Here is a 16,340-nt window from a genome sequence, read left to right as displayed (position 1 = left end):
TTATTTATGCATCACATGGGGCCCATAACAATGAAGCAAACTATGGAAATACAAACACTAATACTAATATTATGATGTGAGAAGAGCTTTGAATTTCTGTTTGGAATTGTTGCAGCTATCTGCCCATTTCTTTTTATAATCCAGAGCAGTTAGGCATGCAGTGGACAAAGTTCAGGGATGTGTAAGGGTTTCTGGGAGTAGAAGCAGCACAGAACAGGAACTTGCTTCACCCAGAAGTTCCCCTTCCTCCTGTCACACAGGGCCAGGGCACAGCCAGGAGAGAGAAGTCCTGTTAGCATGTGTGAGCAGGAGAGGGGGAGGGGAGTAGTCGGAGGAGAATAAGGATCAATCAGCAGTTGAGGACAAGCTGTGATATGAACACAGTGATAGTTCCAGTCAAGTGAAGACAGGTGAGAAAACAGCCTGAAGTGCCGCTGGGGGCAAACTGTTAAGTTCATTATCAACTCACCATGGAGTAAAAAGGAAAAGTGTATTTCCTGGGTTGCCATTTCCTGGCTTTTAGCCTTGTCTCAATGTGTATGAAGTGAGTTAGTTATTTCTATGCTGGAAGCAAATCTAAAGTCTGCATAGTGCTGTACACTTCAGCACTCAACTTTGCATTATTTTTTTAACCTTGGTCTCTGCATTTTATTCATATAATCAGCCATTCAAACTGGTGTCCCAGTGAAATGTGTTTGACACGTTTAGCACTCAGCTAGGGACAGACGAATTGTGTCCAAGCTGTCAGTCATTCTTAGACTTGGGTGACTAGTGAAGGTCTTAGAAAGCCTGTCCCCAGATGGCTTGAAGCTCAGCTTTGCAGACTTATGTTCTGATCCTATCATGAGCATCCACAAGGGAGTCTCTGTGCATACATGGGATACCTTCCCACTTAACCCCAACTTCACTAGTGCTCTATGCATACATAGGGGTCTGTCTGCGTGGAGCACTTGGCTGGATAGTGTCGTATGCAGCTCAGAAGGGAAACTGAGTTCTCAACTTTGAGAACTCTCACCAGTGCAGTTTCCTAATCTTCAGACCACCTTCACCACACCTAGAGCTGCCTTCTCTTACTGGTGCCTCCCTAGCTTAATGGACTACGACACAGAATCATATTCTGCTTGATACCACACTGCCCATTGACTTCTTTATGATGGCATGTGTCTAACAAGGCATAAAGAGGCCACTAGCTATTAACAGGTTTTAAAAAAAACCTACAAAAACACCAAACACAATTGTATACAAAACCTGAAATATTTTACTTTTTTTTTTTAAACTTTGATCTAAGTTTACTTAGATTTCATGAACTTGATACAAGAGCATTTGATATGAATTGGTAAATAAAACACTGTAATAGATAGCCACAATAAACTTTGTTAGAAATGTACATGTTGCGAAAATAATAATAAAAAAACAGCATGATGTCTGGGTTATATTATATAAATGCTCAACAAGAACAGTATACTAGGGAAGCTTAAAAACCCTGCTCTGCATAAGTCTGGGGCCCTATTCAACTAACTCTCTTAGACTCCTTAGCGCTCAGAATCTATGTCACACTATAACAGTATAAAGGTTAGTTAATAAGGCCTCAGTTGTTTCCTGTAGCTGTTTTTTTCATGGACATCACATCCAGGTAATGTGTATATAAACAAAGCTCATAAGAAATGTACAAATATAAAAAGCTACAAACATTAATAAATTACATCATCACAAAACACAGAAACACTTCACAAGGTGCTAGTAAAATAACTGTATCCCCTCATAATACAAGAATTAAAACAAAGAGCTGGTATTAAAGTTGAAGATTATTCTTCAAAATGTGTCTTAAATAGATTATTTTGTACTCTGATTTGATTCTGTATAAGACGTTTTATAAGGCTGCACAAAGTTTTACTTGTTTTTCAGGCAACGCCCAAATCCAGAAAGAAAGGAAAATGAAAAACAAAACAAAATCAAAACAAACCCTTTTAGAATCAAACTAAAAATACAATGGTTGATAATACTCAGCCAAAACTCGTATAAATGTTAATGAAGGATTCTATAGAAAGAAATTTCTAAAGATACTTTACTCTTATAAAAAAGAAGTTATTTAAAAAGCTATGTACAAGCTACATTCTATGAAAAATATGCCTTAGTAAACACATCTAAAAAATTAAAATACGGGGTTGCCTGAGAAACAAATTTAACCCCTCAAGTGTTTATATGCAGACAAGCAGTTTAATGTAAAAGAATGCACTCTACACCAAACACTAAGAGAGTTAAAAGACAAAAAGTATCCAGTCAAATTGTCAATAAGCTACACTTTCCCCACTATCAGACACCTGGGTACATGCAGCCTTCATTCCCAAGGTTACCTACATGTATCTGATAAGAAGTGCTTTGATATGAGCATCAAAAGCTGCACATGAAGAAGCAGAGCTTGACCTCATATACTGCAGTTAAATGACTGCAAAGTCTGCAACACATCTTGGCATGCTGTGGAGTTCACCATGGATGCAGGCAATTATACCATCTTGTATACCAGTTGCCTGAGAAAACTGACCCTCAAGCAGAGAGGAAACGCAAAGGTTTAGCTAAAACTCCCAATCAGTTCTGAACCCCCTAAAAGAGGTGGGCCTTGCCAGTCCCCAGTGGGCTGTAAACCAGCTTTCACTGTGCATAAACACACGCTGTCTTGTGCACCCAGGGTTGTCCAACCGTCAGCGGGATGAGGCGTGGAATCATGCTCAGGTGTGGAGACAGCTCTTTTGGTTGGCCCATACTTCTGTCATGACCAGGGAGAAACCATCATGTTCTGCCTTATGCAGACTGCCTCCTGCATTTATAAGTGCACCTTAAAATGTCTTGGGAACTCAGACACAGAAAATATCCCCCTTTTTAAATAGAATTTCAATGCAGAATTAATTTTAAAACTCAGGTCTATTTCTCCTTGACCAAATACCTCTGTAATGTTGGTATATGTTTTCTTAAGTGAAGAGTAACTGAAGTGGATGTGCATTCTGCTAAAACAACCTGGCTTTTACTTATGAACAAATTAGAGGGATACTTTCCTAAAACTGGAATGATCCTCAATTTCTTGGATTATTATTAACTTTTTGCGAACTAGTCACTCTCAGCAATTTGAGAAAGGACATCTATATTAAAAAATATTTATAGCAGTATTCTGTACACTTTAACTGCTGAAAGTTAAAAAGAATTATTAAAGTGGTGGCAAAAAGTTAACTGGTATTGTCCCTAAAATGATGCACAATACTACTGAAGTCCTTCAAGAGTTGAAGAGTTAGTGTCAGCTCAGGAATTACTGAGCTCTGATCAAGTCCCAGTTTTCTAACTATTAAAGAAGAAGTTTCCCATTCCGATGGATTTTCAAAATCTTCCCAAGCCTCTGCTTAGCGGTAGCCATACCCTTTTTTGTACGTTTTCCTGAAAGTGAAAAGAAGGGGGAGGGGAAAAAGACAGTTTAAGCAACAGCAGTTACAGCTATGCAGAAACAACAGAACAAGATCTTTAGATCCAAAGTAGAAGAGCTAAATTTGTATCTTCTGCAACCATAGTGATATCTGATTCTCACCTGAAGTAACTGTACACTTACTACGGATTCTCACAGTTTATTTTTACATGCTGTTCTATGGATAAGTATCACAACAATCAAAATGTTCTAATAAAAAAGGGAATGTGCACCATATACCATCCCGATGACTCATTCAGCATGGATCTTAAACAAGTTTAACTGAGAGTAAAACATATGGCACAAAAATTCTGAAAATAGCATTTACTGGATAATTGTGCTGATGAGCTGAAGGAGGCAAGTTTTGACAACATACAGTCTGCAATCCTGCAGATAGCTATCTGCAGCTGCTTGATGGCTAGAGAATGAGCCAGGGTCAGAGCTGGATATATATTAAGCCCTTGAGCCTCTGTCCACCAAACAATATTGTTCCCTATATCAATAAAAATGCAACACTCATTTGCTCATCCTTTTATGTTCTCTAGCAATTAAACCTCCTGAAATTTGATCATCAGTATCTTCTCTGAGTGTGTTGGGCACTAACCTACCCTTCAGATCCTTCCTTTCTTCTCCTACAATCAACCATTCTGCATCACTTTACAACACCCTTGAAAAAAGTGTGCACAGCTGAATACTTACGGTGCTATCAAAGTTAAAAAATACCGTGAAGGCAGGGTATGAAAAATCACGTGTTAAAAGTTACAGTTAAAAATCTGTTCATGTATGAAGTTGCAGGTGCTGTTTGTTTATGCTGCCAGCATTTTTCTACCCTGGACACGTGTCTTCACTGTGGTTTCTGGAGGCAAATGAAGTGTAACTAAGATCTTAGCTACATGGCTTGCCAAATACCGTATAACTTCAGGTCACAAATTCAAGTGGTTTGAAGAGTACGTTAGACTACACAAAGTAAACAGACCAGAATGCTCACTTAGTTTTACTCTCTATAATGTGGGTCTTTGTAAAACACATGCAACTGGACACAGCCATGCTCTCATAACTATGCATCTACTTTAAGAATCCAATCCAAGACCAAGTAAACTGGAGTCTTACAATTGTTTTAATAGGCTTTGGAGGATGCCTAAAGGGATAGGCCATGAACCTCAGTGTACTACTTCAATGTAATTGGAGTTGAAAGTTGGTTACACGGTTAAGAAAAATACAATGCTGCTGATTGAAAAATATTTTCTTCTCCCCACTCATACATTCCCAGTCTTCAAGCATGAACTCTCGCACTCATCTCCAGCAACAGCATTGCCAGGCCAAAGCTACCTACCTAATTTTACTTAACCTTGCTCCCTCCACTCTTAAGACCCCATTAAATCCAACCTTATAGCCCCCATTTTGGCATCTATCGCACAGCTACCTTAGTAGGTATCACAACCCCCACTCCTTTTAATAACCAGCCACCCAGGACATCAGAGTGCACTCCTTTCTCACCAGAGGCAAAGCCTTTGCTCACTTAGTTGAGAGTGGTGCTTGGGAGTCTTGGCCCGAGCCGCACTCTGCATTCTAGCCCAAAGCCCTGGCAGGGCTGCACACCTTCTTGGGGCAGCTTCTGAGCTATTTTTAGTTCATAATATAACCCTGTTTATTTCAACAGATCTACTTGTGTCATAATTTGAACATATCAATATGCAACTTAGGATGAACTGGTTTTTTTGGCCTCTGTGCTAACAGCCACAAGAATAAAACCACAAATTCCTGTTCATACTAGTAACTTTCTCTGGTTTCATATTGTGAACCCAGATTTTACAATAAGTATAACACTTTGGGAAATGACAGCACTTCTGGGCCAGTTCCAAAAAGGGCAAAGGCTCTTATATTGCCTCTGAGGCTAGATGTTGCATTTTCCCAAGACCACTTATATCTGTCTCCCAGAAGAGAAAGTCACAGGCTTGGCATGTATACCCATCACCCTTCTGATTAGGGTTAGTGAATGCACTGCCTCTTTTCTGCCATTGATTCAGTGATGCAATCCTGGGACACCCATTCACATGCATAAGGCGTCTTATCCTGCAAACCTTTTTAGAGGTTGTCCTGGCAAAACAGACACCGATGCCTGACCAACTGCACTTTGTTCCAAAAGAAAATGTTTTCTTCTGGGACAAATGCAGCATCTATTCATAGTCTGAGTTATTCACAACACTCCTCCATCCCTGCTGCACATGACATGCCATAAGCACCCAAGTGTCCTAAAGAAAACAGTTCAGGTATTGCGTGTGCCAGAAGCAACAGCTTCTTTGCATAACTAAATGCTTAGAGGCCTATGGAAATCCAAGGTCTTCACAATTACATGTCCATTAGGGCTGTGCGAAGCTTCAGTCCCTGATTCGATTCAGATTCAGAGATTTGGCCCGATTCGGTGGCCAAATCTCTGAATCTGAATCGAATCAGAGGACCGCTTAACCTCTCCGAACTGAATCAGAGAGATTCAGAAAGATTCTGCAATTTGGACACAGACACAGCTTTAAATGTTTTTTCTACATATCTCTAGGTACCAGGCGGTTCATGAATGCTGTGATGCTGGGGCACATGGAGTATCCCACAGAAGCACGGGGGCTCCCCAGTGCGCTCAGCAGCAGACCCAGAAGTGGACGAGAAGCATTTCCGGTCTACTTTTGGGTCCAAAGGGGGTGTGCAGGGGGGCCTTCCCGCACCCCCCAGCTTGGTGACTTGTGCCTCCTGGGTCTGGGGGGGGGGAGGAGGGGGGAGACACACGGACCCAGGGTCCCCCCATGTCCAATCACCAAGCTGAGGGAGCATGGGGGCCTTCCGGGTTTACCGCCAAGCACGTGGAGGGGCCCCCCCGCACTGCTGTGGGATGCTCCATCCGCCCCAGCATCACAGTATTCATGAGCTGCGCTGGTACCTCAAGGTATGTAGAAAAAACATTTAAAGCTGTGTCTATGTTCGAGTTGCTGATTCTCTGAAGCAGCATTGAATCTTCAGATTTGGATTTGGCCGAATCAAATCAGGGACCGTGATTTGAATCAACAAATCGAATCGTTGTCCCTGATTCAGGTCAAATCCGAATCAAATAGGGCCTGCTTCACACACCCCTAATGTCCATGCACCTGAATCCCTTCAGCGGCTGGATCCATCAGGTGTGCTCAGACCATGCCACATATACCGACAACAGTAAGTTCAGTGCCCGTGCCCATTTTCGTAGAACTTACATGGGGGAGCCTACTTTTTTGCAGAACATCCTATTAGTTAAATAATGCACCCAGGAAGTGGGAGACCTGGGTATCTCTTGCCCATGGATATTCAAACACACATCTCCCAAAGAAGCATATTCACCACCCGGCTGAACTAAGAACACCTCCATTCAAATTAGGGCACTGCAGTCAGAAATGGAGCAGTTATGAGCCCGGAGGTCAGCAAAAATGTGCACATCTACCTCAGTAGCTTAGTGAGGAAGGTGCCTCCTTGAAATGGGAAGGCTCCTGGGTTATGCATTTGCCATTAAAAAGGCACTAAATAAAATGTGTACGAAGAACTGAGAGAAGGGCTCAGAATCCAGGAGGTTCCCCTCTCAAGGGAATGCTGTCCTCACTGAGCTTTGAATCACCTCAGATTTACTGAAGCAAACTAGGAAGTGAGATAACTGGGTCAGCTGACTACCTCACCATAAAGGATTCCAGGCTAAGCAGCAGACCATAGGCTGGATGATACTTTTAGCTGTCATGGGTGTAAAAGCCACAGCTACAGAGATCAGAGCTGCAGATTTCCAGGCTCAAAACACCCAAAATGCTGCATTCTAAAGTCAGGTTTCATCTTGTGTTCTCTCTTCCTGACCCCCTAAAATTTGTATTGCTGTCAGCAAAGTAGGACAAGGAGAATGGTGGCAATTTATAAACCAGTGGTCAATATATTCCTTTGGGAGAGCTGGATTTTAATGCCCTACAACTATAAAGTAAGAGCTGTTTGTGTTCATTAACTGCCTTAGCACGTGAAGAGTCTCACAAACTCGCATCTTCTCTCTCCCAGGAGAGGACATGAAATTCAGGATTGTTCCTTGGACCTTTTTTTGCATTAGAGTCATTGAGTTATTAAAAATACCCTTCTGTGCAGAGATCAGGGCCTTCTGTAAACACTTCCATAAGCACCTTCCATAAGCACTCAAACAATTGCAATGCAGAAATAGGTCCCCTTTGGTGCACTGCCTTCCGCATCCCATGAGTTTGCATTCATGCTTTCACAGTGGCAGAGCTTCAGAACAGGTGGAAGATGCACCCACAGGTAGTCTGGTTGTGGGGGTGCACCTCTGACAGTTAGGAGGTATGCACCTAGGGCTCCCCTTATTAAGCCAACAGCTGAACTAATAAACTCTGGAGGCAGGTCCCCTTCACTTCCTTCTCTCCTGCTCCATGAATCTTGGAGAGAGGTAACTCTGGGGCAGAGAATAAAACCTAAAACATGAGACTGAAGTCACCAAGCTACAACACCTGACTTCCCCACCCTCTTTCTGGCCCAGTGAACGTTGGCTGGCCCAATGAATGCTGTCCTGGCTGCCCAGTGGTGCAAGCTCCTAAGAAGGGAAAGCCACAAATGAGGCCTAACCTGTGGGCCTGCTGATTGCTCTCTTCACCCCATGGATCTTAAATTCAGAGCAATGCAGTATCAGCATTTTTCCTAGCAATGCCTCTGGCTTCATGTTTGAGGCAGTCATAGGGGATGTAGAAATACGAGTTGTGCATATTACATTAAATAGTGTGTGTGTGTGTGTGAGGGGGACCCTTGAAATAATCTTAGATGAGGGGAAAAAAGAAATCAGTAGCAGCTTCCCCCAGGCAACACCCTCATTCACAGTTCAAGCTAGCCACAAGAAATCTTGCTGTCCTGGCTGTGGAGTAGGCACACATAGAGGGGGAGAGCACTGATACAAACAGGCGCAAATGGTTAAAACCCCCAGCAGAAGGTGCAAGTCCTTGGTTTTGGTCTCCTTTGCAGTTATGGATCTACACTAATCAGTCCTTGACTAGAAAATCTGAGCAAACTGGGGAGCAAAGATTTAAACTACATCTCTCTGGTCTGGTATGGATAATCAGACCACTGCTCTACAAATTTAGGCTCTCTCTTGAAAACTGTCTTCCTGGTCTCATTTCAAACCTGCTTTTTTTGCCACAGAGGGGCCAGCCTAAAGAGATGATTAGAAACGGCAACCTGATAAACTAGCCTGTAGCCTGGTGCTTAAACTGTGTCCCTGGGAGGTCAAAGCTCTAAGCTCATTTTCCTTCTGGGCCTCTCTTTTTCCCCATGACAGACCTCCACACAATGAGCACATCAACCCGAGAAGTTTCTAGCCCTGAATGCACGCCTGGCAGGAGAACATCCAAGCTGCTGATGCATCTTACACAGGCATAGGCCGCAAAGGAAAACAAGTACTAAATGCAATCTAGCATTCAGAGATCAGCCCCTTGGCCTTCTATCTCCAAGACATAACGAAACCTGCAGAGGTACACTCCAGCTGGTGGACTCTCTTCTTGGCCCCATGAAGCCTGCCTTCCTGCCTGCACAAAGGCATAGCCACAAGAGGAGCCGGGTGAGCACCTCCGTAGGCTACTGTAGCCTTATAGTTTGAGCACTTGCCTAAGTTACCAGAGCTATGTGCTCGACTTTCCCACTGGCAACAGAGGTTAGTGACCCCCTGGCACCTGCTTTCTATCCCTGCCAGCTTAAAGAGCCATCAGTTCATGACCTTATCAGCCACATCTCCCACTTCCCATTAGTGTGTTCAAACCAGCAGGCAGGAGGTGAGAGGGGTTGTGTGTTCTGCAACAGAACAGCCCTCACAACATGAACTGGCAATGTGAAGATCAGAACCTACAGCACCTACTTCTCAGGTTATCCCAACCAAGTGCTGGGGGCCTGGGTAGGCTCCTGCTCAGGTTTTCTCTTTCAAGCCCATGAATCATTCCTATCTCTGCACAATACCAAAGCTACAAAAGAAGGGTCCCACTTGAAGGTTATTGTCCTGGGAGATAGAAGAGAAATGCTTCAGAGTCTCTTCCCATTAAGACAAAGCCCCCCTTTCTCTAGGAGCACTTCTTCCAAGGACATTTCAAATGCACCTCCCTCACCTCCCAGGAGAATTCCACAAGTGCGCGGGTGAACTAAAAGAACTGGAACAATCCAGGGTGCATAGAGCAGTATAACCAGGTCCCACAGCTCAGGGGAACCACTACCTTTCAAAAGCAGACTGCTGCTCAAGTGTGCTTTTCCTTACCCCACACAGCTTGCTTTCCTGTCTGCACAGCAGCAAAAGGAGAATGGAGAAGACAATGGAGTCTCTTCTGGCTCCTTGAATCTTGCCTTTCTGGATGCAGGGAGCCATAGGCTCAAGAATGGGGTACAAAAGGCAACCTACTGGGAACCTGCTGGCAACCTGTAGCTTCCCAGGAACAGTTCATGTTCCTGGGAAGCAGAACATGTGGGTCTGAAGCCCTACTAGTGGTAGAGGTCAGCGACCACTGGTTTCTGACTTTCTGGGTCAGTGCTTTGCTCCTCCTTAGGCCATCCACCCAAGTAGTGGGAGCTGAGTGGATTCAAAACTCCACCTCCTGCCTTCCAAAAGCATGTCCTATCCCCAGGCAAGACAAAGTCTGCATTTCAAATTAAATAGCCACAGGCTAAAAATACAGAAATAGCCAGGAGATACAAAGACCAAACCCTACAACCCTCATCTCATGCCCCCAACACACGGAGCAGAAGTAACTGCCTCATGTTTTCTTCTCTTTGTCATTTGAATCTTGAATTACTGCATGCACAGTGCAAGCACTTTCAGATGAGAGCCATATGTAGAGGCTGTGTTCCCTTCCCCAGGACTAGTCAGGCTTTCTACACTGAGCAGCTATTGCCCTGAAAAGTGAAATACTACTACAGTTCAGAGAGGAGAACACAGATATTTTAGCTCTGACCTGAACCAATGCACCCATGGACTGCAGACCCAGCAGCCCTCAGAGCTTTGCCCCTATGAATCCGGTATCCCTGGCTGCACAACAGCACAGCTTCAGTGCCTTGAGCTGGTAAGTATATTTGCTTAGGAGATCTTGTAGCCTCTTGGCTGGGGTGCTTACAAGGGAGACAGGACTCCTGGGTTCAGGTCCCTGTTACCTAGATTTCTTCTCTAGTTTACATTAAACAATCATTGGTAAAAAAAAAAAAAAAAAATCAAAAACCAAACAACTCTGCAAGCTATAGTGAGAACCCAGAACACCAAGCTCTGAACCAAACACTTAACATAGCCAGGCTAGCAAAACTGGCTTTTCCTTGGGCAGGGGTATTTTCCTGGCCCTATGCATCTTACCGCTCTGGCTGCATAATGGCACAGCTTCTAGTGGAGGGGTGGAGAAAGCGGTCATCCTGGCTTCCTTTGCAGAATGGTGGTTCACACATGGCCCTGGGTAGGTAGAAGGAGTGGGTTTGAATCCTTTCAGAGCACTGACCCAGCCACTTGGATGTTTGGGCTTCTTAGCCTCCTCAGCCTGAGAAAATTCAAAGTCACCCATCCCACCGCCCAGGCGAGGGCTCTAACCAGCAGGCTAGAAGCTGGATGGATTTTGCATTTAACAGCAAGCAGTTCAGGGTTAAAATACTGAAAGAAGCCAGGGAGCATTAATAAGAACCTGGAATTCCCAACAGAAATGTTAGCCCATTGGGCTATGGAGCCAAGCTCCCTCTTGTAGTCTTCCTGGCCCCATAGACTTTGCATTCCTGTCTGCACAGTGGCACAGGTTCACAAACAGGTCAGGAGAACACTTGTCCCAGAATCTTTTTTTGGGAGGCATCACATTTGCACTCAGAGCACTCACCTAACACAAGTAAGAGCTTTTCACTCTGAGGGGATTCAAATAAGCCCCCTTTATGCAAGGTGAAACATAGGCCAATAATGCTCGCCTCACTCAGTATGCACAGTTACATCCTGAACTGGCATAATTCAGCTTAAAGCCACTGAAACATATAGAGACACAATAGAGCAGGCATGCAGAACTGTATTTTAGAGAACAATCTTGCCCTCACTGGTGCACAGACTAGGTGATGGATAAGGTTTTGGCTATTTTTCTGTGAGCCTGTGAAGATTGATATTACCTTTGGCAGCTGCATTGTTCGGTGATGATGAGGGTCTCTTCTGTGTGAGGAAAACTCCAGGTGCCATAGGTTGAGAACCTCTGTTTACCTGGGCAACTCCAAATGTGCTTGCCCCAGCAGTATATTCATGGTCTGTTAGAGTACTGCTGTGGGACTCTAATTTCGGCTCAGGAGAGCTGCCTTCCTGAGAGAGTTTGTTTGTGTTGTTGGGAGACAGTTTCTTTTTGGTATTCTTCTTCTTTTTGCCTTTTTGTTCCTCCTTTCAAGAAAGCATTGAATTCCCATCAGTCCCAGAAAACACTGAGTTACTATGATAACCTGAAACATTTACTTGTTTTGTTAGACTTTGATTTAAGACAGAAATCAAGATATTGCCAGAACTTGATAATACAACAGCGTCACCAGAACTGTTAAATGTTTAGGAAGCACAATTTGTTCATAACAGCACTTTTATTGATTGCTGGCCTATTAGTTGTATCCCCTGTTGTCTCTCTTGTCTCTATTGTAAGATCTCTGTGGCAGAGACTGTTTTTCTGTTGCAGGCTGGTACACTGCTTTAGCATGATGTATGACTTATGTGTCTTATGGTAATAGAAATAACAACAAAAGAAGCGAATATCATGAGCCTGATTCTCAGTTACACCAAAATTACAATGATACCTGAGCTCTGCCCCCAGTTTGTTGTATATGCTGCCTGTCAGGGGACTGGTTAGTGTACCCTACACTGTGGCTATTCTCTATTTTCCACAGCTCACAGAGGGCTATAGAGGCTAAATCAGAGTAGCCCTGAGACTGCTCTGACATATACCAAGGACTGGGCCAGGGATTCAGGAGTTCACGAGGAGAACAACTGATGCTTTCTCCCTTTGTTGCTGAACAGTGCAGGAAGAGAGTCACTGAGAACCAGGGCTAGATTCTTTTCATCTCACATGATAACATTCTCTTCTGTGCTGCAAGGAAGGCCTCTAGAGCATCAAGACTACACTGGTTCAGAGTATGAGCCAAGACTGAGACTCAAGCAGGTTTTAGGCCTGTGCTGACCCTGTGTAGGGCCAAATTTCACTCACAATGAAAAAAAAGTTTAAACTGGCTCCTCAGTTCTGTGCTATGTTATGTCACCTGCTGTTTAGAGTTTTTTGGTATTTCAAAGGAGGTTAAAGATCACATTGCAGAGAAAATGCAGTGTTAAACAGTGGATGGTATATTTGGATGGCCTTATTCCCCTGGATTTTCCATAAATTCAGATTATCTGACACGGAGGCATGACAACCATTTTTATAATGAAAGTTTCTGGTATAAGGGGATGGACTTATAAGGGATAACTACACCCAGTCTGATAGACAATTATTTTTTTAAGAACCACAGTTAAAAATCTACTCCTGTAAGTTAAACCAGTTTAGATTTCATCTGCATGTGTCCATACTGTGAGTCTCTTCCTAAAAGCAAACAAGCTGTTGCCTGCTTCACCCTGCTCCAGTGTTGCAAGGCATAGTAACAACCAACTACTGGATGAGATACCCCAAAGTAGATGTCCATCCCAGTCTAACTGGCATTGATGGACAAAACTCGTGTACATCACACTGGGGTATGTGTTTGTCTTTCTGTGTCCTAAGAGAGTTTTATAGCAACTCTCAAAAGGTTAACAAATATAATTAAAATAAGAAAGTACTTATGAGGAAATCTGGTATAATCCTTGATTTTGAATTACTTAGGGTTAAATGTTCAAAGTGACTTAAGGCCAGATTTTTCAAGAAGATATCTAGGCATCAAAGTTGTATTGATTTCACTGAGAATTAGGGAATGTCTATACAGCACAAGGCAGAGCTATGAAACCCTGTACTCACTCCATTAGTACCGACTCTATGGGTTTGTACATGAGTACTAGCTCTCAAACTAGAAATATGCTAAACGGCAGCACCTGCTGTCATGTGTTACTGCACTACTACAGCTACACAACTTCTGGGTCAGGAGGTGGCATGCTCAGAGCACTTGGGGTGTTTCAGGACAGAGCTGCCTTGTACTGTTAAGGCATAGGTTTAATGGCTGGTATACTTTAAAAAAAAAGCAGGACTTAGGTGCCTATGTCCATTTTTCAAATGGGATTTACGCATCTAGTCTACCTGGCTATTTTGAAAGTCTGCAAGGTGTTTATCTATATCTATGGATGCTAAAATACCATTCCTTTCATTTTTAGTGAGTTTTAGATTCTTGAGACCTAAAGATGTAGATAGGTCTTCCAGGTTTACTGGTAATTTTGTCAGTGTGTAGCCATGTGTTGTGAACATTTCTGTAGCATTCCTTAAATTGCTTAATTTCCTTATATTTCTTGAATTCATAGATCATTTAGTCTGATAAACTAGGCCTCCTCTACACTGTAGCATTGCTAGATGTCTGAAAGTGTGCTTTGGGGCCCAAATCCATCTATATTGAGGCCATTAGGATTTGTGCCACTGACTAAATGGAATACAGTATTGGTCTTGTACTTGAATTAAACATGAACTATTTTGACAACACAGTTAACATTCAAGAAGCATACAGCTCCATTTTAAAAATGGTATAATTTTAATAGAAAGCTATCTATCTAGCATGCAACCTCACCTGCTGGGACAACTTGGCAGCTGCTGCTGCCAGTCCAGTTTCAATGGATGCAACTCTTGTACCCTCTCGAACAGGTCTGTCTTGTCGAGGTACTGAGGGGCCAACTCTTGCTATATGTAAAAAACAAATCAAAAGAAGAATCAATTTATTGTAGAATTGCAACAGTGTTTGTGCAGAGGGGGCAACTATAGTCCTAAGGAGTGCAGGGAAAGGGCATGAAAAGTAAGGAAAGATCTTATCCATTAGGGTCCTTTGATGGAGGTGGTGCCAGTGTCCTTAATGGTGAAGGGTTATTAAGGCCATGGAGTGGCACATGAGGAGAAAGAACTCAGATTCTACCAAACTGTGTAGCCTTCAGGAGGAAACTTACCTTCTCCTCTAGGATGTCACTGGTTTACCACATTTAGTGAAATATAAAAAAAATTAGGGAACCTGAATTCATTTCAAATCAACTGGGCAGATGTTTCACAGGGATTTTTACAAACTGTTTCTGTCATAAATGGCCAGAGGAGATTTCAACCAGTGGAGGAGTTATGCTAGGGTCCACATAAGCACCCCTTCCCTTCCCTGTCATCCTCAGCTTCTAAGGTGCCAGGCAGCACTGAATGATATGTACTGAATGCTTCACGGACAGCCCCAGTAAAACTGCTATAAATTTTTAGTAGCTCCTAGAGCTCTTCTAATTTATGCCAGGGCTTGCAGTGCTCCTACTTGGTCCAGAATCAGGCCATTGTAAAAGGTGGTCTAAGGTGGCATTTGTCTTCTCTCACTTTTTGTGAGATACAGCACAGAAACTGCCCCCACTGGTTATTCAGTCTTACTGAACAGCTTTTACACACACACACACACACACACACACACACACACACACACACACACACACACGCACACACACACTCTCTCTCTCTCTCTCCTGTTTTCTTTAAAACTGCTCATTGCATATAGCAATGAGCTGCTTGACACTGAGATTTCACCCTTGCATCACCTTAAGAGTGGGAGCACATCATCAAGCTTACCAACAAGATGCACAGCTACCCAAAACCTGTTGTTTATTTTTAAAAAGTGGATGAAAGATGCACAATGCCCCGGATGTGTTAGTCTGAATGTAGTACAGTACAGAGTGGATTATCCAGATAGTCAATTAATCAGAAGGTTTTATGCAAAGCATTCTCTGGTAGGTGGGTTGTGTTTGTTGATGAGACTACTACACGTTGTTTATTTACTAACACTTTGAGATATTAAAATGTTGCATGGAACCATCTGCTTATGTCTTGTTGTTTTTTAACATCTGCTATGCAGTACAGTAATTAAAATATAATTTTCTGCACTTCATACTGCAGCATTTAATTATCCAGAAAAACTGGTTCTCCAGAATGGCGCTGATGCTAATTATTTCAGAAAGTCAATGTTCTACTATATTTACAAAAGTGGAACAGTTACATACCATTAAAAGGGAGCTTCCCCTCTAACAAGGACTGTCCAACTTCTAAATCTCCAGGGGGGCCATATGTCTGGGGAGGGCCACACCCACTGCTACAGCAGATGTTCCCTCCCCCACTGATGGACCTTGCAGGCATGATTCCACTCCCACCACTGTCCCACGTGGGCAAGGTCCTCCCCTCCACACAGCCCTGACTGTACATGGCCTGGACTTATCCTCAGCTCTCCACACTGCCCTGCAGCTGAAGTGATAGGGGAATAGTGGAGGGGGGCCATAAATTAACCCCTCACAGGCTACATACAACCCTAGGGCTGCTTGTAAGAGAGCCCCAATCTAGATTGTCACATTCTTTATGATAAAATAACAAGCCACGCTATTCTTTAGTAGGCCTGCCACTTGAAATATTTCCACCCACCTCCCACCCCTTATCCACAAGTCAGACCATTACAGACATCAAAGACTTGCCTGTCGGGCTGTACGGAGCATCATCAGAACTTTTTCTTTTCTTTGATCTTGATTTGAATACTGGATTATCTTCATCTGATTCAAGGGAAGGGTAAACTAGACCAGGAAAAAAAGTATACTTATAATATATCAGTTGCTTATACAGTGTTAAACAATACTGTTTGGGGTGTAACATATGTACAACCATGTGGAATCCCTTAGAACATCTTCCCCTCTTCCCTGCTCATTCCTAGCCAC

The 16,340-nt window shown here is 43.2% G+C and overlaps 1 protein-coding gene across 2 annotated transcripts in view; it reads right to left on the bottom strand.

Moving 5' to 3' along the window:
- Positions 1-1,235: 1,235 nt before the first annotated feature.
- The window catches only part of PHF2 (PHD finger protein 2), a 170,051-nt gene continuing 154,946 nt past the window's right edge, over positions 1,236-16,340 (bottom strand). The window contains exons 19-22 of one of the 2 annotated variants that reach the window (XM_014596569.3): positions 16,104-16,199; positions 14,198-14,307; positions 11,600-11,858; positions 1,236-3,423 (exon numbers count right to left, since the gene is read on the bottom strand). In XM_014596569.3, coding sequence (XP_014452055.1) covers positions 3,335-3,423; positions 11,600-11,858; positions 14,198-14,307; positions 16,104-16,199 — 554 coding nt within the window. In that variant the 3' untranslated portion in view covers positions 1,236-3,334. Of the gene's footprint in view, positions 3,424-11,599; positions 11,859-14,197; positions 14,308-16,059; positions 16,200-16,340 lie in introns of those variants that run through there. The other variant, XM_014596567.3, reaches the window with a different exon arrangement.

The sequence above is a fragment of the Alligator mississippiensis genome, chromosome 12, assembly GCF_030867095.1.
Source record: "Alligator mississippiensis isolate rAllMis1 chromosome 12, rAllMis1, whole genome shotgun sequence".
Taxonomy (NCBI): Eukaryota; Metazoa; Chordata; order Crocodylia; family Alligatoridae; genus Alligator; species Alligator mississippiensis.
This window is presented reverse-complemented; position numbering and strand designations above follow the sequence as displayed.